Consider the following 27,966-nt stretch of genomic DNA (forward strand, 5'->3'; position numbering starts at 1 on the left):
ATTACTTAAAGAATTTGTTTCTGGTGAACAATTGCTTAAATAATTTGGTTGTGGTGAATATTTATTGAATAAAATTGGTTCTGGTTTATTTGTTTGTTTTAATTGTTGTTTTAAGTACCCTTGGCTAATCGGGACTGGACCTAGTGTTTAAAGTGGGATTCGAACTACTATGCCATGTGCCTCAATTTGGTACTAGTGAAAAATTAATAAATGAATAAAGGTTTTGGGTAACAACTATTTGTTTTTGATCTTTGTGGTCTAATTAAACAAATGTTTGATTTAAGAAACTATGTTTTGTCATACCAAACTAACTTTTTCCTTTGTGTAGTGTCAATATTGTATTGTTGTTTTCAGTCATACCAACATTGAAGGACCCTTTTCCTGGCTGGATGGATAACCTCAACGGTCCTATAGGCTTGATGGTGGCGAACGGGAAAGGCATAATGAGGTCCATTTATGGAAATCTGGACACGATTGCCGATTATGTTCCAGTGGACGTGGCCGTCAAGGGGATGATAGCCGCCGCGTGGCATGTTGGGACCACAAGGTTCGTTATGCATCACGATTCTGTACGTCTGCAATAAATTTAATTGTAATCAGTATTCCATAATTTTACAGGAAGTTTAAGTTAGACTTCATTAACCGTTGTCTTATGCTCTTACTCCATCGTAAAACAGACCACGCTTCAATAGTTTTACTCTTGTCAGAGTCAACAAGTTCACAATGTCAAATATTTAACAAAAGTATATGTGTTTGCTGCAGTGACGTTATCAGATAATTTCATCCCGATTGGCTCGAGGATGGCCGATATACTTTCAGGTGCGCTCGCTCATATTTTTGTTTGGCATGGTTACACTCTCTCTCTCTCTCTCTCTCTCTCTCACACACACACACACACACACACACTCTCTCTCTCTCTCTCTCTCTCTCTCTCATTTTCTATATTCAGTTCTTTCTTCCAATTTCTCTCTCTATATCTCTTTCTTTCATTATATATCCATTTGCTCTTTCTGTCTTTCTATATTTGGCTCTGTTTCTTCTTATATCCATATCTCGCTTCCCATCATTCTATACAAACTCATTTTCTCTCGACATCCACTTCTCTATCTTTCTCTGATCTAACTAACTAACTAACTCTCTAGCCTTCTTAAACCCGAAGGTTCATGGCTGCAACAACACAGGCCTTCCATCTGTCCCTATCCTGAGCAAGATACTCTTTTCCATCCCTACCGATTTCCTTTAGGTCCATCTCAACGTTGTCCCTCCATCTTCGTCTTGGCCGTCCTAGTGGTCTCTTACCATCAGGTTTCCAAACAAGAGTCCTGTAAACTCCACTTTCCTCTCCCATTCGTGCCACATGGCCTGCCCACCTAAGTCTTCTTGATTTAATTATTCTAATAATATCTGGACATGAATACAAATTATGTAGTTCTAAATTATGTAACCTTCTCCACTCACCTGTCTCCTCATCCCTTTTAGGACCAAATATTTTCCTAAGGATCTTATTTTCAAATACTCTCAATTTATGTTCCTCTTTCAATGTAAGGTACCAAGTTTCACACCCATATAATACTACAGGCAAAATTACTGTTTTGTATATTTTAACTTTTAGTTTCTTAGATATTAAACGAGAAGACAAAAGTTTTTGAAGAGAGAAGTAACATGCATTTCCTGAATAAAGTCTACTTTTTATTTCCTCTTTAATATAATTTTCACTTGTTAATATTAACCTTTCTCTGATCTTCTTTGTTTTCTTTCTTTCTTGCTAAATCGATTTATTTATTCTTGTCTTCCTCTGTGTCACGCTTCTCTTTTATCCTGTTTCGCTTTCTATTCCTGCCTCTCATTCTTTCACTCCTTATCACTCTCTATTGTGTAATTCTTGCTCTATACAACGATTCTGAAAATGTGTCATGTAGGTTATTTGGGTGGGTAAGACCATTCAAGAGGTGGGCAACCCACTCTTGCTTCCCAGGTGGTGAAGATAGTTAGGTTCCAGTAAGTACAAAGTCTTCAATATAAGGAAGTTTGTGTTAACGTCCAGGTGAGTTTTACATGTCGTCAGGAAGAGAAGTAACTTGAGGGCCTTTATTCTCTATAGACTGGAATTAGTGTTGCTCACGGGACGGGACATGTCCCGTCTCGTTTCGTTTTCGAGACGAGACACGAGACGGGACAAGCATTTTGAAATTCGAGACGGGACGAGACGGAATGCCTTTCTCGTCTCGATTTCGAGACGAGACACGAGACGGGACGGGACGGCTTTTGAAAAGTCTCGTCTCGTCTCGAATGTCTCGAAAAAATAAAAGCAAAATTTTTAATCAGTTGCAAATACTTGTTTGCTTGGAATAAAATATTTCAATTAGAAACGTTGATAAGCGTGTATTAAGTCAAAAGAAGACTATTCTAGAGAGAGTAATGAATGAAAATCTAAACTTATTTTCAATACTTTTTCAAAACACAGCATTACTCCCCATTTTTGTTTTTCAATTTATTCCAGGTTAATAACTTTATGTTACGATAGTACTCCAGATACTAATACAATTCTGAATAACATCAAGTAAAATGGCAGGTAGAGAAGGTGGAAGGAGGGGCCAAAAGATCGTGGAATGTCTGCGTCCGAGGTTTATCTTGTAAAAATAGTCTCAGCTCTATAGGTTAGAAAGATAAACGGACCGACCGATATGGTTTATTTTTATTATTTATTTTTTACATCAAAGGGTGTACAGAAGTGATTGTTATTAGGAAGTAGGAAAAACATTGTAGGAAACATGGCAGCACAAATTGATAAGGAGTTGTTGGGAAAGTTATGAAGGAGTCCAAGATATTAGGAAGACTAAGAGAAGGAGATAATTAGGGACAAATAATCTTGCATTATCCCACTCCGAACAGCTGAAAGCTAAAGAGGAGGAGAAAATACGGGAAATATGGAAAGAAGTAATTTGGTAATTTTAGTGTTTACAGGGAACCACGACAAGATTTTACCACATGATTATTTGCACGGGTTGCGAAATTATTAGAATGTTATGGAAATTTCGGATATGTCTTTGTTGAGAAAATTCTTGTTGTTTCCCCCAGGCATTCTACAGGTGGTTGGGTAGGATTTTTTTACGTCCGTTTGAAGATTATTTCCAATGCTTTTTTTTTATTCCTTTCTTTCTTATTTAAGGAGAATACTATTCCTTGGATTGGAATAAAGAAATACTGAGGCTGATATAGAATAATTTCAAATGAGGGAAGGGCACTAAGTTCTGTATAATCGTCGTAGGAGGAAACTTTGTTCTATGAGGGTACTCTCCGATGGTACAGATGTAGCGTCGTCGCCTTGTAATGAAGGGGTCCCGGGTTCCATACCCGGTGAAGGCACATTGTGATTTGAATCCCACTTTAAACTGTGGGTCCAGTCCCGATTAGCCTTTCTGTAAATCAGATGAAGGAATGTTGTAGCTGTTCTTTTTATTCTGTAAATTTAGCCTTCAAGTTTATGAGCAAAATACATGTAGTGTCTACTGTCTACATTTTCACTTGTTACTAAACACATTTCACAAAGTAGTTTTATCGAACTTCAAAGGGAAGCTGACAGCAATGTCAGGGTGGCGGGAGCTTGTTTACGACCAGGGTGTATTCCGAGACTATTTTTCGCCGTTCCCCACTGACAGAGGTTTCGCTTTGAACAATGGACACCGTTGCTTCAGGGGCAAACACCAAACATAGGGCGAGGTTGACCTGCAGTAGCGGGTACGTGCCATAAATCCAGGCCTAAAGTAGGAATGAAAGTTGATGCAAGGGAGGGGCAATAAAAATTCTGTAATTTGGTTTGCTTGCTGACAGGAAGTTTTGCAGGAAAAGCTGAAAAGGAAAACGGCAGACTTTGAATGAAAGAGGGACACTGAACACAAGTTCTTTGTATTATTCGCCGACACACAAGCTTCCATTTCGAAGGTGAGGCTATCAGCAGCGAAGTTATTAGAGGGTTGGAAACAGTGACGACGCCAGAGGGGGCAGGGGGACTCCCCATGTCAGACACTTCGCCCCCCCGGGCCCCCCAACTGAAGTTAATTAAATATCGAATAATAAGAGAGTTCATTTATAAGAGTATGACGATTTTCACCTTTTCAAAGTGGTGTATTCTGCATGATATCACTTTCCTGCATATAATACCAACTTGATTAACAAATATTAATTTGTTTCGTCCAAGATTCGAGCGCCGACCTGGGCATAGGTGATTTCTCATTGATTTATGTCCTGTAATAGCCGAGATTAACCTAAGTTTTAACCAGTCTTAAGAACTGGGAAAAAGTGTTGAATGTGGATGGTTTTAAAACGTCAGGAATATTTTGAGGACCACAAGACATCATCTGTAGTACGGGCAAATTATTCTAATCGTGGTCGTTAGTGACAACGCTAATTATTAAAAGACATTCAAAGTTGATTCAAGATTTGGTTGGTTGGTTGATTTGTCGTTTGAAGTCCACTTTATGCACAGTAAGGCTAATCGGGACTGGACCTACAGTTTAAAGTGCCTCCACTGGGTATCGAACCCAGGACCAAGAGTGATCCACTCCATGTCAGTTGTCGTGGATTCATCGCTGATTCTTACTATTCAGGGACTTGAATATCGAGATGATGAGTCTGAGGAAACCTTAACAAAGGGAATTTCTTCGATACTCTTGAAGCTAATGAGGGGATATTATTTGGAAATGTATTGAACGTGAACCTTAAATGCAAATTACACTTAAAATTCGATTCAAAACATATCGCGGGCAGGTAAAAGAACGCTTATTAGGATTTGCCACTCTTCAATCATTAGATGCAGGTTCGCTCTTTCTCGTACATATCAAAATCGAAGAACTTCTTCCCACGAACTCCATAGGTGCCTGTAATTGGGTAGCACAGACATAGGTTAGAGTGGTAGAGTAAGAGTAAGTAATGCCAGGGTCAGAATATTTCTTGAATTCTGAGATAACTGTAACCTTTGATTTTTTTATCCTCTGATAACATTTCCCTGAAAGGTGAAACACAAATTTTGCCCAAAACTCTTCAGCGTTACGAAGATGGTTGTCCTTAAAATCTTTGAAAAGGCTTGCTCGAAACAGGATGCTGGATGCAAACTGCCTCATTTGGCTGTTTTTACTATTGAGAAGAAATGTGAAGTCCCGGACGTACCAAAGGTGGGCAATGTGTTCTCAAAAGCACACAGAGCAGAATTCTCCTACAGGAGAATTGCACTTCACTAAGTGCCTCACATTGTTTCTAATACTTAAGGAGATTCATTTCTTCAAACGTCACGTTTATTTTGCAAGAAAATTAAACTCTTCGAAGCATTATTTTCATCATTTATATTATTATCTTATAACTTAAATATTTATATCAGTAGTTTCATCTCAAGAAAGACGATGAATTATAAAATTATGAATGTCTTTCAATACGGAAATAGGACACTAGAGACCACGCAACTTACCAATAAAAAAGAATTAATGTCTTTATTAAAACGAATCATGTGGAGATAAACTCGTAATCAAGAAGTAAATTTAGGCAGTAAACGTCCACTATAAATAAAAGACAAACACAAAACACCATACATGAATATAATAATAATTATAATAATAAATAATTATTATTATTATAAGTATTATTATATAAGTATTATTATATAAGTATATATATGTGTAGTGTTTTCGGGCGTTTTAATGTGACTGCCCCCTTACAATATTTTGTTGCCAGCCTTCCCCCCCACCAGTCATATTTCTCTGGCGCCGTCACTGGTTGGAAGTAAATTTATTAGGACGAGGAAAGTAACATTAGCTGTTGACAGTGTTGCACCAAAGGACGTGATATGTGCTACTGTTTGTATAAATTATAGGAAATTTAAGCAAAAATTTATAATTGTTGAGACTTGAGAGTTGTTTCCTTCATTTGATCGTAGGAAGAGGTTTTCTGAGACAGAGTGGGATTATTTTACACGTACATGGGAAAGGGTGGTTGTTTAAAGATAGAGACGTATTTTGCACATTTTTTAAAAGTTCAGATAAAACGAGGATTTAGCCTTACTGTTATGAAAAGAAATAACGCAGTACAAGGAAATTAGTGTTGCCCACGAGACGAGACGGGACGAGACTTTGGTCTGTCCCGTCCCGTCTCGTGAAAATGCTGTCTCGTCTCGTGTCTCGTCTCGAAAATATTCGTTTGTCCCGTCTCGTGTCCAGTCTCGAAGGGTTCTGTCTCGTCTCGTCTCGTCCCGTCTCGTTTTGTCCCGTCTCGTCTCGTAAAAGTGATCCGGGATATCATGGCAACAAAAGTCAAAAGTAGCAGAAACACGAAATATTTTTCCGGAAAGTGGGATAAAGCTCCAAATATTTTACCCATTGCGTGGTGATAATAAATAAGGTTCGTTAATCATGAGGACATTAATATTAAAAATGCAGTTTGTTGGTTACTGATTGCTAGGTATCTTATGAAATCTACTTTGCGGTTTTTCTCGCTTCATACAACTGTCTATCCATCGTACATTTATACCAAGTTTGTTAGAACCTGTCCCGTTTCCCGCGCTAGCGATCGCTCGACAGTTCTGGTGCCAATGAGAAACGAGAAAAAAGTCGTTTGCTGGGCAGCGAGGAGCGAATGGAAGCCAGAAGAGAGGAGCTTACGTAGACGTTGTTGCCACGTTGCGTATTTTAATTTGCTGCCTGGTTTTGGCTTTCCCCAGCACGGAGTTCAGGCGGTCTTCAGCAGCAACACCGCTTGGTTTATGCTAGAAAAGCCAGCGATCAGCTACCGCGGGAAGCCGGACAGGTTGTAACAAACACGGTATAAGTGACTGAGTGCTCTTTTTCATTACTGCTATACCTTTTGGAAGTCTTGAAATGTTTTTCACTAGACCTTCTGTCTTTCTGAATGTCGCACTTCCGTGCACTATGAAAATGTACATTTTTTCTTTAAATTCTAAGCTTGGCGCTCGGGAGCAACAAAAAAGTTTTTAAATGTGTAGTACGAACACAAAAGACTATTTAAAATTTCAATATTTAGTATATTACAAATAGAAAGCATTTACTGTTCTTAATATTGTTAAACATCTTCTATGACATAAGTTTCAAAAAGTGTTTCTTTGTGATATTGTGCTGTTTCTTATGCTCAGCTTATGACGCACATACTTCTTTGTTTTCCCGTTAGCCTCTAAGTCCGGTACCACCACCGCTTGATCTAATTTATCCTTCGGCAGGCACGCATCTAGATAATGCATTAATATAATTCATAGGTCTATTCACTTGAATATGTAAATTAATCAATTCTATTATTGTTATTGCATGACATGTTACAAAGATGGTAGAAGAATATTAATATAACAGCACAAATATTAGCTAATATCTAGCTTACGTGTAGTTAAGATCGTCAAAATCTGCATAAAAACAGCTGTCCTGGCAAGAAAATTAATGTCAAAAAAGGTGATGAATTGAATATTTGCTGAATAACAAAAAAAGATGTTACATCCAGTTGACGAAAAATAAAGTTCCTGATTAATATTTTATGCTCATTATTATAAGTAGCAGCGTACATAAAACTTCATTGATACTGTCATTCAAAGCAGTATGATCCCAATAGAATCCTTGTTTTCTAGTAAGTTCGGCAGGAATATGTAACCCTCGATTATGCTAAACAAATATATTTTTTGTTTAGCTAGAGCAAGGCCCCAGGAGGATGCAAGAAGCCTTTCCTGCAAAAGTGTATGTTTTACGAAGCGAAGAAACGTGACAAAACCACCACGTATGGAAGGCAAACCTGTATATATTTTATATCGCACGTTTACAGAGCCGTGCCTCCTGAAGTTATAAAAATCCCAACTTCAATGATTCTTTTAGACATGCTATAGTTGAAAAAAATATGTTTAGATGGACCCAAAGTGCATCATTATCAGATTATGCATATAACGTGTTATTGGAATCAACATATTTGTGTAGATTGGGTGCCTCCCCGATGGCGTAACGTCGAGGTCTTGTAATGAAGGGTCCTCGCGTCGATACTCAATGGAGGCACAAAGTGGATCGGATCGCACTTTAAACTGTAGGTCGGTTCGCGATTTAGCCTATTTGCGAATCAAGTAGACTTAAAAAAAACAAAAAACAATATCAACCTTAAGAATATTAGAATAAACTAATTCACCCGCAGGTAAGTCAAATTTCACATATCCTTCTTCATCCTCGTTCATAGACTTCCTGCAATACTCTTGTGTTGCATCCCACCAGGTGCGAAAAATGTGAAGTTATTATTTCCCCGTACTGCGTTATTTCTTTTCATAACAGTAAGGCTAAATTCTCGTTTTATCTGAACTTTTAAAAAATGTGCAAAATGCGTCTCTATCTTTAAACAACCACCCTTTCCCATGTATGTGTAAAACAATCCCACTCTGTCTCAGAAAACCTCTTCCTAAGATCAAATGAAGGAAACAACTCTCAAGTCTCAACAATTATAAATTTTTGCTTAAATTTCCTATAATTTATACAAACAGTAGCACATATCACGTCCTTTGGTGCAACACTGTCAACAGCTAATGTTACTTTCCTCGTCCTAATAAATTTACTTCCAACCAGTGACGGCGCCAGGGAAATTTGACTGGGGGGGGGGACCAAATATTGTAAGGGGGCAGTCACATTAAAACGCCCGAAAACACTACACATATATATACTTATATAATAATAATTATAATAATAATAATTATTATTATTATTAGAATTATTATTATATTTATGTATGGTGTTTTGTGTGTGTCTTTTATTTAGAGTGCACGTTTACAGCCTAAATTTACTTCTTGATACGAGCTTATCTCCACATGATTCGTTTTAATAAAGACATTAGTTCTTTTTTATTGGTAAGTTGCGTTGTCTCTAGTGGCCTATTTCAGTATTGAAAGACATTCATAATTTTATAATTCATCGTCTTTCTTGAGATGAAACTACTGATATAAATATTTAAGTTATAAGATAATAATATAAATGATGAAAATAATTCTTCTAAGAGTTTAATTTTCTTGCAAAATAAACGTGACGTTGGAAGAAATGAATCTTCTTAAGTATTAGAAACAATGTGAGGCACTTAGTGAAGTGCAATTCTCCTGTAGGAGAATTCTGCTGTAGGTGCTTTGGAGAACACAATGCGCACCTTTGGTACGTCCAGGACTTGACATTTCTTCTCAATGGCAAGAACAGCCAAATGAGGCAGTTTGCATCCAGCATCCTGTTTCGAGCAAGCCTTTTCAAAGATTTTAAGGACAACCATCTTCGTAACGCTGAAGAGTTTTGGGCAAAATTTGTGTTTCACCTTTCAGGGAAATGTTATCGCAGGATAGAAAATCAGACAAAAGTTACAGTTATCTCAGAATTCAAGAAATATTCTGACCCTGGCAATACTTACTCTTACTCTACCACTCCATCGTATGTTTATGCTACACAATTACAGGCACGTATGGAGTTCGTGGGAAGAAGTTCTTCGATTTTGATATGTACGAGAAAGAGCGAACCTGCATCTAATGATTGAAGAGTGGCAAATCCTAATAAGCGTTCTTTTACCTGCCCGCGATATGCTTTGAATCGAATTTTAAGTGTAATTTGCATTTTAAGGTTCACGTTCAATACATTTCCAAATAATATCCCCTCATTAGCTTCAAGAGTATCGAAGAAGTATCCCCTCATAGAAGAAAGTTTTCTTCTACGACGATTATACAGAACTTAGTGCACTTCCTTCATTTGAAATCTATTCTATATCAGCCTCAGTATTTCGTTATTACAATCCAAGGAATAGTATTCTCCTTAAATAACAAATAAAGAAATAAAAAAAAACATTGGAAATAATCTTCAAACGGACGTAAAAAAATCGAATCCAACCACCTGCAGAATGCCTGAGGGAAACAACAAGAATTTTCTCAACAAAGACATATCCGAAATTTCCATAACATTCTAATAATTTCGTAACCCGTGCAAATAATCATGTGGTAAAATCTTGTCGTGGTTCCCTGTAAACACTAAAATCACCAAATCATTTCTTTCCATATTTCCCGTATTTTCTCCTCCTCTTTAGCTCTCAGCTGTTCGGAGTGGGATAATGCTAGATTATTTGTCCCTAATTATCTCCTTCTCTTAGTCTTGCTTATATCTTGGACTCCTTAATAACTTTCCCAACAACTCCTTATCAATTTGTACTGCCATGTTTCCTACAATGCTTTTCCTACTTCCTAATAACATTCACTTCTGTACACCCTTTTGATGTAAAAATTAAATAATAATAATAATAAACCCTATCCGTCGGTCCGTTTATCTTTCCAACCTATAGAGCTGAGACTATTTTTACAAGATAAACCTCGGACGCAGATACTCCACGATCTTTTGGCCCCGCCTTCCACCTTCTCTACCTGTCCTTTTACTTGATGTTATTCAGAATTGTATTAGTATCTGGAGTACTATCGTAACATAAAGTTATTAACCTGGAATATTTTTTTTTAAAAAAAATGGGGAGTAACGCTGTGTTTCGAAAGAGTATAGGAAATAAGTGTAGGTATTCATTCATGCCTCTCTCTAGAATAGTCTTCTTATTTTGACTTAATACACGCTTATCAACGTTTCTAATTGAAATATTTTATTCCAAGCAAACAAGTATTTGCAACTGATTAAAAATTTTGCTTTTATTTTTTCGAGACATTCGAGACGAGACGAGACTTTTCAAAGGCCGTCCCGTCCCGTCTCGTGTCTCGTCTCGAAAACGAGACGAGAAAGGCATTCCGTCTCGTCCCGTCTCGAATTTCAAAAGGCTTGTCCCGTCTCGTGTCTCGTCTCGTTTTCGAGACGAGACACGAGACGAGACGGGACATGTCCCGTCCCGTGAGCAACACTAAAGGAAATAATAACTTCACATTTCTCGCACCTGGTGGGATGCAACACAAGAGTATTGCATGAAGTCTATGAACGAGGATGAAGAGGGATATGTGAAATTTGACTTACCTGCGGGTGAATTAGTGGATTCTAATATTCTTAAGGTTGATATTGTTTTGTTTTTTTTTGTTTTTTTTTTAAGTCCACTTGATTCACAAATAGGCTAAATCGCGAACCGACCTACAGTTTAAAGTGCGACCCGATCCACTTTGTGCCTCCATTGGGTATCGAACGGGAGGGACCCTTGATTACAAGACCTCGACGTTATTACTATGACATCGGGGAGGCACCCAATTTACACAAATATGTTGATTCCAATAACACGTTATATGCATAATCTGATAATGATGCACTTTGGGTCCATCTAAACATATTTTTTCAACTATAGCATGTCTAAAAGAATCATTGAAGTTGGGATTTTTTATAACTTCAGGAGGCACGGCTCTGTAAATGTGCGATATAAAATAAATGCAGGTTTGCCTTCCATACGTGGTGGTTTTGTCACGTTTCTTCGCTTCGTAAAACATACACTTTTGCAGGAACGGCTTCTTGCATCCTCCTGGGGTCTTGCTCTAGCTAAACAAAAAATATATTTGTTTAGCATAATCGAGGGTTACATATTCCTGCCGAACTTACTAGAAAACAAAGATTCTATTGGGATCATACTGCTTTGAATGAAGATTTATGTACGCTACTACTTATAATAATGAGCATAAAATATTAATCAGAAACTTTATTTTTCGTCAACTGGATGTAACATATTTTATTGTTATTCAGCAAATATTCAATTCATCACCTTTTTTGACAATAATTTTCTTGCCAGGACAGCTGTTTTTATGCAGATTTTGACGATCTTAACTACACGTAAGCTAGATATTAGCTAATATTCGTGCTGTTATATTACTATTCTTCTACCATCTTTGTAACATTTCATGCAATAACAATAATAGAATTGATTAATTTACATATTCAAGTGAATAGACCTATGAATTATATTAATGTATTAATTTAAACATTTGCTTAATTGTTGTCGTTAATGTTATTATTATATTTTTTTCTGAAACACTTGGCTCGGACACCTTCCCCGACATATATTTCTAGATGCGTGCCTGCCGAAGGATAAATTAGATCAAGCGGTGGTGGTACCGGACTTAGAGGCTAAAGGGAAAACAAAGAAGTATGTGCGTCATAAGCTGAGCATAAGAAACAGCACAATATAACAAAGAAACACTTTTTGAAACTTATGTCATAGAAGATGTTTAACAATATTAAGAACAATAAATGCTTTCTATTTGTAATATACTAAATATTGAAATTTTAAATAGTCTTTTGTGTTCGTACTACATATTTAAAAACTTTTTTGTTGCTCCCCAGCGCCAAGCTTAGAATTTAAAGAAAAAATGTACATTTTCATAGTGCACGGAAGTTCGACATTCAGAAAGAAAGATGGTCTATTGGAAAACATTTCAAGACTTCCAAAAGGTATAGCAGTAATGAAAAAGAGCACTCACAAATGTACGATGGATAGACAGTTGTATGAAGCGAGAAAAACCACAAGGTTGATTTCATAAGATACCTAGCAATCAGTAACCAACAAACTGCATTTCTAATATTAATGTCCTCATGATTAACGAACCTTATTTATTTTCACCACGCAATGGGTAAAATATTTGGAGCTTTATCCCACTTTCCGGAAAAATATTTCGTGTTTCTGCTACTTTTGACTTTTGTTGCCATGATATCCCGGATCACTTTTACGAGACGAGACGAGACAAAACGAGACGGGACGAGACGAGACGAGACGAGACAGAACCCTTCGAGACGGGACACACGAATATTTTCGATTTTGATTTTGATTGATTTAGTTTATTTTACTTCGCGTTTTGTGCCTCTTGGCTAATTTGCGAAGATGGGGATGAGTGATGAAATGATGAAATTGATGAATGGACATTCACAAACAACCAAGCCCGACCAGGATTCGAACCCGGGACCCTTGGCGTCGCAGCGCGATGTGCTAACCACTCGGCCACAGGGTCGGGCGAATATTTTCGAGACGAGACACGAGACGAGACAGCATTTTCACGAGACGGGACGGGACAGACCAAAGTCTCGTCTCGTCTCGTCTCGTCTCGTGGGCAACACTAACTGGAATTCCCTTCACTTCGACGTTAACCCAAGAGAACCTCTTCACTTTCTTCATAGTTAGTCACCAGAAAAGCTTCCACACATACCAAGTCTTCAGTACTTTGATCTTCTTCTTCGTAGTAACTTTGCCAAGTCCTCAAAGGATTTGTCCTTACTTGCAGAAACGTCATTCCCATACATTCTCTTACACTGCAATAACATTGCTAAATTAGTCTCCAATATACAGGGTATCCCACTAGCTTTCGAACCCGAAAAAAACGTTATAATTTCCGAACGAATATACATAGGAAAATGAAATTCACAATACGTATACCTTGTTTCAAGCTGAATACGTGATCGTTACAGCAGGTGCTGCAAGTGTCTTCGCTAGACGTCCAGACAAGTTTATACACGGCCTTCCATATTGAGAAAAGTCCGATGTAGAGTCTCCGGTGTGATCTCGTGAATCGCATTCTCAATGTTGTTTCGCAACTCTTGCAGTGATCGTGGTTTGTTTCTGTAGACACAACCTATAAGGAAACCTCATAAAAAGAAATCCGGAGGTGTCAAATCTGGGGATCTTGGCGGCCATAATCCTTTGGAGATGATTCTGTCACCAAAAAAGGACTCAATTTCTGCCATGGACACGTTGGAAGTATGGCATGTCGCTCCGTCTTGTTGGAAATAACAGCAACGCAGTTATTCATCATCCAGCTGATTCACAAATGCACTGAAGATGTGTAAGTAAACTTGTGTGTTTACTGTATCTTCAAAGAAGATGGGTCCAATGATACGCTGTCGGGAAATTGCACACCAAACTCCCACTTTCAATGGTCCTTTACGGCGTCCAAATTCACGTTGAACGGTCTGATACGATCCCGATATCCAATATTTCTTTACAATGAACACGCGTTCTGGTACGGTGTACCGATCCATCCTCGCGATGCAGGGACTCGCACATCACACTAACCGACACGCACCACTTCCCCTGGCGCCACCTACCGTCTTTGTTTTGACGCGTGCGTCTATGTTCAACCAAGCCTCGTGTTCAGCATGAAACAAGGTACGTGTATTGTGAATTTCATTTTCCTATGTATGTTTGTTCGGAAATTATAACGTTTTTTTTTCGGGTTCGAAAGCTAGTGGGACACCCGTTATCTGCCCCTTTAGTTTGTGGTGACCATATTTCATAGCGTTATTTCCAAACCTAATGTATTTAGTTTTTATGTCCTTATTACTATGAATCTGCAGTGCATTTTTCAACAATTGAATAACTACATTGCCTTATCATTGAAACTACAGAATAGATCATGTGCAGCGATGCTTTTTTAGTCTTACGTGTTTTCTTTATTAGTGTGCTCTAACCTAGAATCAGAGGCGGATGCACGGCTTGATGCAGGGGGTCCCGACCCCTTTAGTATTTTCATTATATATACACACACACATATTTGATGATATGATGAATGGGCAGATCCAGAAGAAATGTCACATATTTAGTGGAACCCCTCCAAATTATATTTTTTGATACGCTCTAGTCTAGAATAACTATTATTATTATTATTTATTATTTGAAGTAGGGTTATGCTTACCTTCTATTTGAACCGATTCTCTAAAAATAAAAAAACAAACAGCTTTTTGCCCTACACGAATTACTATGTTAAGTGTACAGTTATGCTAATAATTTATACAGAGTATGTAAATTACAAAAATATATAATTTAAAAGATAATAATGAAAAGTATGTAAGTACAGTATAAATATTTTTTCAACTAGTACATGTGAAGGAGGCACGGTGTCAGCATTCATATTAATGTCCTAATATGTCGTCTAAATTTGGCTAAGTGCAAAGTGCAGTCAGTTGACTCCACGCTCTAGATGAAAGGGATTTTGATTCATATCTTGCCTACAAGAGTGCCTATTTTGTTCCAGACCAAAAGCGACCGTTGTTCTGAACTGTTCGGCTACCAGCAACTTCAGGCTGTCCTACCGAGATCTGAATGACCGTGGATTGAAAGCTCTGGACGATATCCCCCTGAATGGAGCCCTGTGGTACCCCACCAGGAATTCCTTCACGAGGAGAAGATGGCTCCATCTTATGAAAGTCGGCCTCTTCCATTTTCTTCCTGCAGCCGTCATAGACTCTCTTCTGTTTATAACAGGACGGAAACCAAGGTAAGGATCCTAGTTGCTTGGCTTTCAATATATCGATGTACTTTGGCTCGAGTACCTGCCCTGGTTATATGTGCTTTCAGGGACGTCAGAACTTATTTTGGAGGGGGGGGGGCAGATTTTTAAATCTATCAACCAGTTTTTACAATCTCATACGTATATGTATATATATTATATATATATAATTATTATTACAATTATATATATAATATAGTAATTATTATTAAATAGCTTATTTTATTTTATTGATATATATATATATATATATATATATATATATATACGTATATATTACATAAATAATAAATATATACTTAAAGAATATATGAATATCCACAGTGGCGAAGCCTCATAAGAGATAAGAGCAGGACCAGAGACCTCTATTACGGAATATTTTATTACTTATAAGTCCATTAAATGGCGCATAATACATGAAAACTGAAATTTTAGGTCTTACGATACAGCAAATTTCCACCCCTGCCTGGTACTCGATCTTCGCATGCAGTGAAGCATGATGGTATTGAGGCATTCCTTTAATGATTAGTAACATAACTGAAAACGCACTACTTTTAAAAAGGTGCGAAGTACACGTGCAAACGTATTGAGAAAATCCATGTTTCTGAACCTTTCTGACCGATGTGTTAAAAAGAAAGTTGCCCGTGGCCGTTTTCTCATTTACCATTTCATCATTTTATAAATCTTAGTACAATTTTAACAAAAACGTCGCATACTAAAGAAGAATTACATGAATGAAAGGGTTAAAAGGAAAAAAATTAATGATAGATTTAATTTATTTTACATCACTTTTCTACCATTTTTGTCTGACCGCGAAGGCAGTCTATGAGATTGGGGCAATATGGTATCTTTTATTTTCATATTTCAACATATAAAACACTTCTGATTCTAAAATGGCGTAACAAAACGATTCTTTCACCTTATAATGATATTTTCAAATCCCAGACTGCTCTTCAGAGATTAAGATTAAGAAATGAAACTATCAGAAATTTTAGAGCATTTCTAGGATAAAGTCTTGCAATGAAGGCTTTCAAATGAAGTGCATGGTTGGAGAGGGCCGAGGTGTTAAATATGGGGCAAGTCGCCACGCTACGCCAACAGCTTTAACATTAGATATTTTGATCTGTAATTATCGTAGCAACTAGGTAGGTACTTAGTATTGCGTTTGAATTAAATCAGTCTGAGCTTTACATGTCTTTTCAGATCAATGGCCCCTCTCAGATGTTTCAGATTTGAGAGAAGAACCTAGGACTGAAGGCAATCTCCCACCCCCGACTCATCCAAATCCAAACTCATCACTACAATTTGCAGAGTAAATGCCTAAACACGCCTTCTGCAGTTATTCTACTCTGAACAATGATCGGGTCGTCTGACCAAGTCTAAATTTGGAAAGGGAAGGGGAGATTAGTCTAGGCTTGAATTTCCAAGAACATGCTGTTAGGGGACGCTTCTGCGTGCAAAACTAAGCAACAAAACAACACAGAATCGCTCCCCGTGACACACTAATTAAACATTACATGAATTATAAGACGGTCAGGATAAGTGCCTACAGTCGGAGTTACTAAGAATAAACCTAGGAGGATTTTTTTTCAAGCACCTGAAATGACGTGACATAGTACTACGGTGATTCAGAATATACACATATATTAAAACACAGATAAATAAAGAGTACATCATGCCTCTCTCTCTCTCTCTCTCTCTCTCTCTCTCTCTCTCTCTCTCTCTCTCGTTCATTCATACACACATTCCATGGCATATTGGGACAATATGACAATTACAAATGTTAGATTAATTAATACTTTGTCTATACTCTTGCTATTTCTTGGTTACATTGCCTTTTACAATTTACTGTTTAGGGTTTTAGATGTAATGTGATTAATTGTTCTTTGTGCGAACCCTTTTATCTTTTCTGGAGTTTCAATGAACTATTGTTTGGCTGTTAACATATACTCTGATCCATAACGTTGATTAGTCCGCCGGAATAAGGATGTCGAGTTATGCCATAGCACTGATTTAAGTTATACAATGATTTATGCAGATTCGCTGTAGATTGGCGTCATCTCTCTCACACACACATGGTTGGATCTTACCTTCGCTGCATTCCCTCTGACCTGGGTAGGGTGAAAGTGGTCCTACAGTTTTGGAAGGCGTCCACACTCCGGCGTTGTACTTCGCGGTTATCCTGGTTGGCGAAAGTGGATCACTCGGCAGTTCCATATGGCATCATCGGATCCTGGCTTCACTCGTTCACTTCGCTGGCACGTCCATGACGGTACCCGTATACTGTAGACTCCATACGTAAACTAGCTCAGTCCTTCGCTGTCACTCGTACGTAGAGATACATGGCTTAGGCGTTGAGACGAACATACGTAATGAGCCATTCGCGGTTTCACATGGACACACATGGATATTAAATGTTATTAACTTTAGTATTGACTGTTTTATGCACTTCGGTATTAACTTTGCTATCAATGGTTATTAACTTCTACTAACTTAGGACGTTGTTCAGGACGATTGACACAGGTGGACGTGTCTGGTGTTATTCTCACATAACCACACGTATGTACACGGATGCGTTGACGGCGAGGGGGGAAACGACCCCCTGGGTCTACTCTGCTGTACTCCATGGCTCTAAACACTCACTCGAGTCAAAAGACAAATCCAGACCATGGGTCTGATCGCGACTCGGAGCTAGGTCGCGCGTAGCTCATACTCCGGTGTCGATTCTAGGCAAACTGTGTTCTCGCTATTCCGAATCATCTCTTTTATTCCAGATTTGAACGTGGTGACGCTCTAGCCTCTGCGTTTATGTGCCTATTTATTGTTTTTGGTGCTTTAACCGTTGTCCTTCTATCCTGGTCAATGCTCAGGCCGTCCTTTGCCCTCTGCTAGCAGCCCCTCGTGCAGAGATTAGTCCAACTCGTCTGGTATTGTGTCGGGCCCGTCCAGCGAGGGCTATCTCAACAGGGTACCGTCTTCCATTGTATCCAGCGATGGATCTTTAATAATTTATTACTCCCGTAGTTCGGTTCTGATTAGGCTGAAATTTTGGAATCTGTACTTTCATGATGTGGTCTTCCGCTGGTTAAAATCTCATCCAATTTGGTCCATTGGTTTAAAAGTTGCTCTTTTTCTGCTATTCTCCATATGAATGCATGTAAATCCGGATTCGGGCAAAAAACGGTGGTTGAGCAAGTTAGCGTTGGCTAAGGCAGTCGCTAAACACCTTTATTCACGACGGATTTTAATATTACCAATTGTACTTAATTCTTAATAACGGGTAATTAGATCAATTACCTGTTACTCAATATTTGATCGTTATAATACAAGGTGCACATTTTCTCATGGACGATGACCTTTTTGACAGCAATGGGTCTCTAAAGAAAGCTCGTGTTCGGAAAGTACACCGGAAGATTTAAAGTTAAGCTGTACTCTGTGCCCCTCGCCGGTGCATTGTTATATGTGAGCGCACTTGTAGGTACAAAACCTGGCAGGCTTCAAAGCAAAACAAACAGAAGCAGCGAATTCCTACGGGGATACTTGATTTGCAGAAACCTGACTGTGATGGCGTGAGCTTCTTCATAACGGAAACTTGAGTGCACGTTCACAAATCTAGTGCAAAAATATTTTTCCAAATATTCTTCACAACCAAGATAAGTTGAGATATATGTAGTCTCATTTTTTAGGGCGCGACTGGGGAAGAGGGGGAGCAAAAAGACAATCTTGCCCCTCCTCTGTGGCTTCTTAACATCAGGCAATAATGAAAGCACTTGTGGGTAGAGGCGGAACAACCAAGGGAGGAACTTTCATTTCTTGACCATTTAGATTTATTAAAAGTTTACTGTTTGTTTTAAACGTCATGTTCAGAGCTGATGGCTAGTTTCAGACCTCAGAGAGGGGTAACACCATTCATTATTATGTTCACATGTGATTTTGTTTTTTGACCCGTGCTAATAGCACCGTGCCACGTAGGCACATTTAAGGGATGTGGGGCTAGGGCCCACACATTTTCGATCTCGGACATTTTGGAGGTGATGTGATCAGCACCATGCTCCGGCCGCATTTACCTCCCAGGGTTGCCCCCAGGTACCCGATCATTTTAGGCTGGGTGAGCCCGGGAGTCGCTTTTTGCGGGGCCGGCCTTAGATCACCCACCACGGAAATCGAACCCGAGTCTCCGCATGGAAGTCAGACGCCATACCCACTAGACCACCGCGTCGTCTCGCATTCGTCTCGAATTTTTTCCCACCTTCACCTTTTTACCTAGAAGGCTCATGCTCCACCTGCCCCCTGGTTCGGATGGAAAAGAAGACATTTAAAATTAGGCTGCTCTCGGCCCCTTTCCCATCGGGGTACGCGGGGTTTATTGTTTCACACTGACCGCATCTGTCCGTAAAATCGAAGCGGCGAACTTCTGAGGGAATAATTCCACCTTACACTTGATTTGCGGAGACGTGGTTGCGATTCTTATCTGCACATGGATCTTTCTGTCACGTACTTCTCCCGGTTCGGACGTCTCCGTGTGCTTTTTCCTAAAGAGAGTTTCACCGAGTGGCTCGATGGAAGCTTCACAGACGCGCCACTTGGTGGAGCCACTGTTCCTACTGTAGAACCTAATGAAACGTGCCAAAGACGGCCACAAATGATGCATTTAGACGGATATTATAGGCAAAGAAACATCTCTCGGTCAGCTTCCCGGCACAACAGCAGACTATAGCATAGGAAAAGCTTGGTGATGTCAAGGAACACGTGATCACTCGAGTTGAGGGAAGACTACCGAGCTAAGTCTCGTACCCTATAAGGATATGGTAACATTGAATTCAGTCTCGGCCGAACTTTTACTCTGACGTACCCGGATAGTGTTGCCAGATCACCGTAACGGAAAAGTAGGACATGCAGTCCCTAAATGTAGGACCCTAAGTCAAATGTAAGACTAATCATTCGCAGTAAATTATACCAAAAATAAATGTAAAATTGACCCACTTTCAGTTTAAACAAATAATGATTTTTAAAGAGTTAATTAATACAAAATTCCCAAACTTGTAATCATTACTAAAAACACACTTCTTACTACACATCGTACAACTCAGAGTAGCCAATTGCTTACAATTTCACGTTTATTCAAACATTTGAGTCAAACTGTTTGCAATTATACTGACCCAGTACCAAACTTTTTATAAACTCTATGAGAAATTTATTTCTCACCTCAGTCCACTTATGAAAATACTCTCTCAACATTTGAATTATGGCAAATAAATATTCAGTAATTAACATAACTTGAAATAATATGAATCAAAATGCCCTTAACAGGACTTGAAATGGATCTATAAGTTTCATTTGAGATGATTTTTTGATTTTTAGTTTAATAACTTTGTTCTGTACAACCCGTGCTTTGCAATCAAAATATTGAATAAGACTGAGAAACACCTTGTAGTACCATAGTACCATCTATGGTTACTTCAATCGGTATAAACCCCAAAGCAACAAATTCCACTCGGGCACTGAACACTGACATCAGCAGAATGTGGCACCCCAATCTATGTCGATGAATAGCTTCCATACAACACCTTTTTCTTGCAATGTCTGAATCAAAATAAATTTCGCTATTGAGTTTGGGAGTGCAGTTCATAGTCTTTGAAACTTGCATGATGTCTCCTTGTTCAACTGAAACACACACTTTCTTTGTGTAACGCTCTAAATGTACAACATACATGTTTTTTTACGCTCGTATAAAATTACCTTGACTCCGGATATAAGGTTAAAATGTACATAGTATTTTCCCAAGAAATAGAAAGAAAGGGCAGAACATTACTAACTAACTAACTCCCTAGCCTTCTTAAACCCGAAGGTTCATGGCTGCAGCAACACAGGCCTTCCATCTTTCCCTATCTTGAGCAAGTTCTATATACTCTTTTCCATCCCTACCAATTTCCCTTAGGTCCATCTCAACGTTGTCCCTCCATCTTCGTCTTGGCCTTCCTACAGGTCTCTTACCATCAGGTTTCCCAACAAGAATCCTGTAAACTCCTCTTTCCTCTCCCATTCGTGCCACATGGCCTGCCCACCTAAGTCTTCTTGATTTAATTATTCTAATAATATCTGGACATCAATACAAATTATGTAGTTCTAAATTATGTAACCTTCTCCACTCACCTGTCTCCTCATCCCTTTTAGGTCCAAAGATTTTCCTAAGGATCTTATTTTCAAATACTCTCAATTTATGTTCCTCTTTCAATGTAAGGGACCAAGTTTCACACCCATATAATACTACAGGCAAAATTACTGTTTTGTATATTTTAACTTTTAGTTTCTTAGATATTAAACGAGAAGACAAAAGTTTATGAAGAGGGAAGTAACATACATTTCCTGAATTAAGCCTACTTTTTATTTCCTCTTTAATATAATTTTCATTTGTTAATATTACTCCTAAGTATTTGAATTTGGAAACTGGTTCAAACGAGTTGTTATCAATAATTAGATTTTGATTATTACCTAACACTTGGTTTCGGCCTGTAAGCATATATTTAGTTTTCTCTTTGTTAACTTCCAAACCTATCTCTTTAGCAGTTTTGAAAAATATTTTAGCATTATTCTTAATTGTATTCACTTCATCCCCCAGTAAGTCTACATCATCTGCATATGCTAACAACTGAGTCACACCATTTAATTTTAGTCCTTCTTTAGTTTCTTGTACCTTCCCTACAGCATATTCTAAGGCAAAATTAAAGAGCAATGGAGATAATGCATCTCCTTGTTTTAACCCATCATGAATTGTAAATTTGTCAGACATATTAATACCCACACGAATTTTACTTTCTGTTTCACTGGTGCATATTTTTATCATACTAACAAGCAGGGCAGAACATAACCATGTAAATAAATGTGAGTGGTCACACTGGCACCGAACTACCCTGTGTTTCACCGACCTTCGAAATAATTTTGATTTTTCGTTCAAATCCGTCAGAAGTGTAGCTCTTTATATCGAGCTTTTGTATTATTTTTGTGACAACAGTGCACAATAAAAAGTTTATTGACTTGCTTTACGAACGTAAACAATTAGATAATACATATCAATCTATAATCGGAAGACAGGAAACTGTGGCTTAAAATTACAGGGTGGTTGCAAAAAACTAACTATAATTTTTTATTATTAAATATAATCGCAAATACACCTTACGCAATAATATTCTCAGTAAAGGGTTTTCCAATGTAATATTAGTTGGCCAGGACCTGTCTTGTAATCCAAGTTGATTTCATGTTGCCATTTTTAAGGAAGGATATCCGTAGCAGTTATTTGTATTTTATTAGGAATATGAATTGGATATAATATTACATCTTTCTGCACATGAAACTACCAGTACCCTGACAATTTTCATGATGTGATGTGACCACAGTGCCAGAACGTCCATCAGAGGGAGTGTAAAGGTTCGACCGAAACCGGATCCAGTGTTGATAGATTCAATTAAGCTATTTTACGTTGCTTTTCTATCACTTTTGGCTAATCGGGACCCGGATTCAGTGCAAGCATCTAAGCGTTGTCATGTGGGACAACTTTCTTGGGCAATTTTTATGTTTTCTTGTGGAACACACTTGCAACTGGTGTCTCCAGTTACCTTAACGGTCTGTTTTTTTTACACTCAACTGTGTAATGCTTACAATGCTTAAAAGAAGAACATAAATGGAGAGTGTTTGAAAGTAGAATCCTTAGCAAATATTTGGACCTAAAAGGGATGAGGAGACAGGTGAGTGGAGAAGGTTACATAATGTAGAAGTGTACAATTCGTATTCCTGTCCAGATATTATTAGTATAATTGAAGAAGACTTAGATGTGCAGACCATGTGGCACGAATAGGAGAGGATAGAAGAGTTTACAGGATTCTTGTTAAGAAACCTGATGGTAAGTGACCTGTAGGAAGCCAAGACGAAGATGGATAACGTTGAGATGGACATAAAAGGAAATCGGTAAGGATGGAAAGATTGGGGTTTAAGAAGACTAGAGAGTTAGTTAGTTACAATGCTTCACGCTCCTGGATAATTATAATTTAATGAAAATTAATATTCATTTTTCTTATGGTCTCCATTGAGGGAAAAAAAAGCAGCCAACTTCAAATCCATTCCAGGTTGCTGAAGATACAGACGAGAGTCTTCAGAGCTATGAGGATGGTGGAGTGCTACGTAGAGAACCAGTGGACTTTCGTGAGAGAGGGCTTCGACCAGCTCATGGCCAGAGTCCCACCAGAGGATGCGGAAGCCTTCAATGCCGCCATGGAGGACGCAGACATAGATGAGTATTTCAGGAACGGTGCCCTTGGAGCCCGGAAGTACATATTAAAAGAGGACAGCGATACTTTACCACAGGCCAGGATACATTACAAGCGGTTAGTAGCTTATAACTATTTATGCCTTGTCTCAGAATAATGGATATTTCTCTGCTCAAAACAGAAAATAAAATATTTACCTTATAATTCGGCTCACACAGTCGAATTGCGTATACATTTTAGCAAAAAATGCAGGCTCGACCATGGTAAGGCACTCTGAAAGATACTATACTTCGTCTAGGGAATGTATGAAGCAACGGCAGGGAAGGGAAGAAAGCGAGTGGGCGGAGCGAAGCCGTACGCGCTGCTGCTAAATGCTGGTACCTGCAGCCGCATTTTCCTCTTAATGCATTCACTTACCCTATTACTAGACCTCGGATTTTCGGTTTTAACCTATTTTTTCCTTTGCAGGTAAAAGAATTAACAAGTTACATCAACGTTTCATTTAAAAAAAGCCAACCGATGAAATTTTATAGTGTCTAGAATAACCTATTGTCCTTGTTAGATCCTATTGTAGGTTTATACACCTAAATCAAACCTTTTTTAGGTTTTTACCATTTTTTTTAGGCTTTACAGGATTTGTTTTGTTTGATGACGAAAACTTCAATGACTGACGAGTTCGAAATATACTCTCTGCCGATTTCCCTCCCTCCAAGTCCATGATGGTTTTGAAAAGCTCTAAACAAAGCAAAATGCCTCTCACCACTATTACCTGCACAGTGCAAATTGCAAACTTCTGATCCATGTGGTCTTGCACACTTTCTCGTTAGTTCGGTGCTTTGTAGCATTCACGCCTTGCAAAGTAACGTTTATGCATTCAAATTTGCACCACTGGCTATGTTTATGTTGAAAGATCATTTTCAGCATACAATATGATCCTCAAAGACACAAGACGGAGTTTGACTGTGAATATTGTATTGTGCAGCAGATTATACGTACGTAATTCATTCTTCATATCAACAAGTAACTTTTGCTAACCGCACAAGTATAGTATTATAATAATTCGTTTAATTTGTGGATAGTTTTGAAAATGATGTATACAAATGAAAATTTGGTTAGAAAATTAATATTTGGTTGTTATACATACTACATATTCAAATTTCTTACCGTTCTTTTGAAATTGGGTTTTTAACGGTTATACCTAATTAGTGTTTTTCTGGAATTTTGAACAATTTTAATTTTTTAACCTACTTCAGGATTTTTCGAACCTAATTTAAGGTTTTTAGAACCTATATTTGGATTTTTAGAGCCTATTTTAGGAACCTAAAGCACCCTTTCTAGAACCTTAGAGTCCGAGGTCAACCTATTACACACTTTTATTGGTTAGCTACTTGAGCAGAGACTTTTCATTTTTCGTTCACTTGCTCCAGACATTCCCGGGATAGAGTATAGGTACATTCGATGTCAACAGCGTTTCAAGGATAACAGATTTCGTTACGGTAGCACTGTCAGGGACAATTTCACATAGGTAAAACAGCGAGAGGTCAAAATCAGGCTAAACCAGGGCTGAGTCAGTTGTTTAATCTGTACAACAATGGCACGGTAAGCAACAGGCCTGGGTTCCAGTCTTGAGTCAACCTGCATTTTTTGATTAAATTCCAACGTAAGAAAAATGTTTGTATGTAAGTGGATATCTTCAAATTAGTAATTTTCATGCAAGAAGTTTGTCCCCACAATAATTTGTCCTTTTCTTGTGTCACAATAACATATAGACAAGTGAAACTTTGGTATTTCATATAAATTCATTATTTTTGCTAGAATTGTTGTTGTTGTTTAGTGTTGAGTTGTTGTTTTAAGCCCACTTTATGCACAGTAAGGCTAATCGGAACTGGATCTACAGTTTAAAGGGGGGTCCGAACCACTATAGGCTCCCACAGGGTATCCATCCCAGGATCCCTTGATTACAAGTTAACGGCGCTACTAGGGAGGCTCTAGTTTTGCTAGAGTGATAAGAAAGGTGCCTATATTGATTTATTGGGTTTATTTTACTTCGCATTTCTGCCACTTTTGGCTAATCGCAAAGATGAGAATGAATGAAGATATGATGAAATTGATGAATGTTGAGATTCGAACCCAGGGTCTCTGGTCTGGCGTGGGTGTTGATATCCTCTCACGACGCTCGCTTATTCCGCTCACACTGAACTAGCTGGATGTTGGCGTTCGAGTGTCCCTTCTGCCCAAAATCGGCATTTTTTATCCATCTCCTTGAGCATTGGAAACTGCTGATCTATTGTTCCGGGTTCGTTGTTGTTTTCTTGTTTACTTCAGTCAGACCCGGCAGTGATTCAAGAATGTTGTGTTCTACTGATATTATATATTGCTGACATAGCGTCGGCAGTTTTCTTTGTTGAGTTGACTGGTCGCCTGACCGAGTCTCTTGAGTGGCTTGGAAAATATGATTTTTTATGATGTCTCTCCTTGTTCTATTTTATAGTTAAGGCCACCAGATAAAAACAAACAACTGTTCAAGGACTGACATTAATGTCGAGATTAGCAAAATGCAATGTATGCGGAACAATAAGAACCGTTGTTACTACGAACAGAAGAAATACAGAAATTTTCATGCTTTCAATAGCCGTTTCCAAATACAATTCTATGCCTCCTCGATGACCCACTGGATGTCGACCTCCGTGGCGGAGTGTTTAGCACAGCGCGCTGCGACGCCAGGGGTTCCGGGTTCGATTCCCGGGTAAGACATGGATATTTGTGTTTGTCCTAATGAAAAAACTGAAAATTGAAAATAACGAGAAATGTAAAATTTTGAAAAAAGTGAAAACGGGGCTACCGCTTAGGGTAGCGTCGTCGCCTTGTAATCAGAGGGTCCCGGGCTCGATACCCGGTCAAGGCATATAGTGGTTCGGATCCCACTTTAAACTGTAGGTCAAGTCCCAATTAGCCTTACTGGGCATAAAGTGGACTTAAAACACCAACTCAACCAACAATTTTTACAAACTGCGCTTTTAAAGTTAAGAGTATATGACAAAATTAATGCCCACTTCGTCTGTGAAGCCCATTTTCTTGGTGAAAATTCCCGAACCTTAAAGTTTATTATTACATAAAAAAGCAGTTAATTCAACGAAAATCAATTCTTATGATCTTCATCACAGAAATGAATGAGCTTCATATCGTACTATAAGTATTTTGTGTATTTAATTTCAAATCTTCGCAATATCTGAATCCCCTTCTAAATATGCCCTTATGCTATTATTAGAAATATATTACAATAGTACAACTTGGTAGAAATGCAGAAACTTCATTACAGTATCGTATTGCGCTGTCGTGAAGTAATCAAGGGAGCCCGGTTTGTTCCCGCTAGCGACACATTTTACAATGGTTTGGATCGCAATTCAAACTGTATTTCTAGTCCCGATTAGCCTATCAGCATAAAGTGGACTTTACACAAACGAAGTAGACACTAGTGTATACACTCCATGCATATTCTAAGCACTTTGAAGTCACAAACACACTGCCTGGAACTTTTTCATGCGTTACCTGAACCCAGGTTAAATCGGATATTAAGAATCAATTTAGTCAGAAATAAGACAACGTAAAATCATTTTGTCTTATTGCAGACGTTTCTTACTAAACAGACAGACAGCCTAATCGATGATGTACTTATATCACTTAAATATTGAAAATTATAGGTTTAGTTCAATAGGTGGTAGCACAGTTTGATATACATTACAAGTTTGAAATTTACTTATGTTAAATGTGGATGTAATATGTTTCAGAGTTGTACTATAATAATATTAATATTTGTATAAGACATAATATAAAATTTGAGTTAACCCTTTAAATTAAACTTCTACAATGTTTCGTTTTCAGGTTGTACTACATAGATAAATTCGTCAAGATTTTATTTGGTATACTGATGTTATGGTTCGTAGTTTAAACCAGAATTACACTTCAGCACGCAGAATAACAATATATATGCACCCATCTTGAATTAGAAATAATGTAAATATTTGATAATATTGTACAATACTAGTTGTGGTACGTGCTATTTAATAAATGCATTTGTTTATTCATGCTTGGCTATAAATTCGTTTTCTACTATCCTGAATAATTACAGTAGTAGATTCAGTTTTAATGCGTTAGAAAAGAACTTCAAATAAACAGTTTCCAAAAATATGTGTCAAAGTGAAAATCACGATTTCGTGTTCATTTTCGAATTTTATTTTTGTTTTTATCATCAGTACCAGGATTCACGCCTGTTTATGAAAATAAATTCATCGTTTTGTTTGTTACTTCTCAAGCCTATTTTCTCATTACATTACTTCATCATAATCGATTTTCGTCGCCGCGATAAACCTAGGGAGTTATTAAGCCGACGTAAAATACCAGTAGGTGGCTCGATGGCCGAGAACGTTAAGTGGTCGACTTTCCGAAAGTTCCCATGTTCGAATCCCGACCTGGGAATGGGTG

The 27,966-nt window shown here is 38.1% G+C and overlaps 1 protein-coding gene across 1 annotated transcript in view; it reads left to right on the top strand.

Annotated features, from left to right (window-relative positions):
- The window catches only part of LOC145991720 (uncharacterized), a 110,096-nt gene extending 82,624 nt beyond the window's left edge, over nucleotides 1-27,472 (top strand). Inside the window, exons 14-17 of the mRNA XM_083127777.1 lie at nucleotides 355-547; nucleotides 14,969-15,211; nucleotides 23,344-23,601; nucleotides 27,367-27,472. Of these exons, the coding sequence (XP_082983903.1) occupies nucleotides 355-547; nucleotides 14,969-15,211; nucleotides 23,344-23,601; nucleotides 27,367-27,433 (761 nt within the window). The 3' untranslated portion in view covers nucleotides 27,434-27,472. The remainder of the gene's footprint in view (nucleotides 1-354; nucleotides 548-14,968; nucleotides 15,212-23,343; nucleotides 23,602-27,366) is intronic.
- Nucleotides 27,473-27,966: the final 494 nt, after the last annotated feature.

The sequence above is a fragment of the Lepisma saccharinum genome, chromosome 8 (assembly GCF_977018435.1).
Source record: "Lepisma saccharinum chromosome 8, izLepSacc3.1, whole genome shotgun sequence".
Classification (NCBI taxonomy): domain Eukaryota; kingdom Metazoa; phylum Arthropoda; class Insecta; order Zygentoma; family Lepismatidae; genus Lepisma; species Lepisma saccharinum.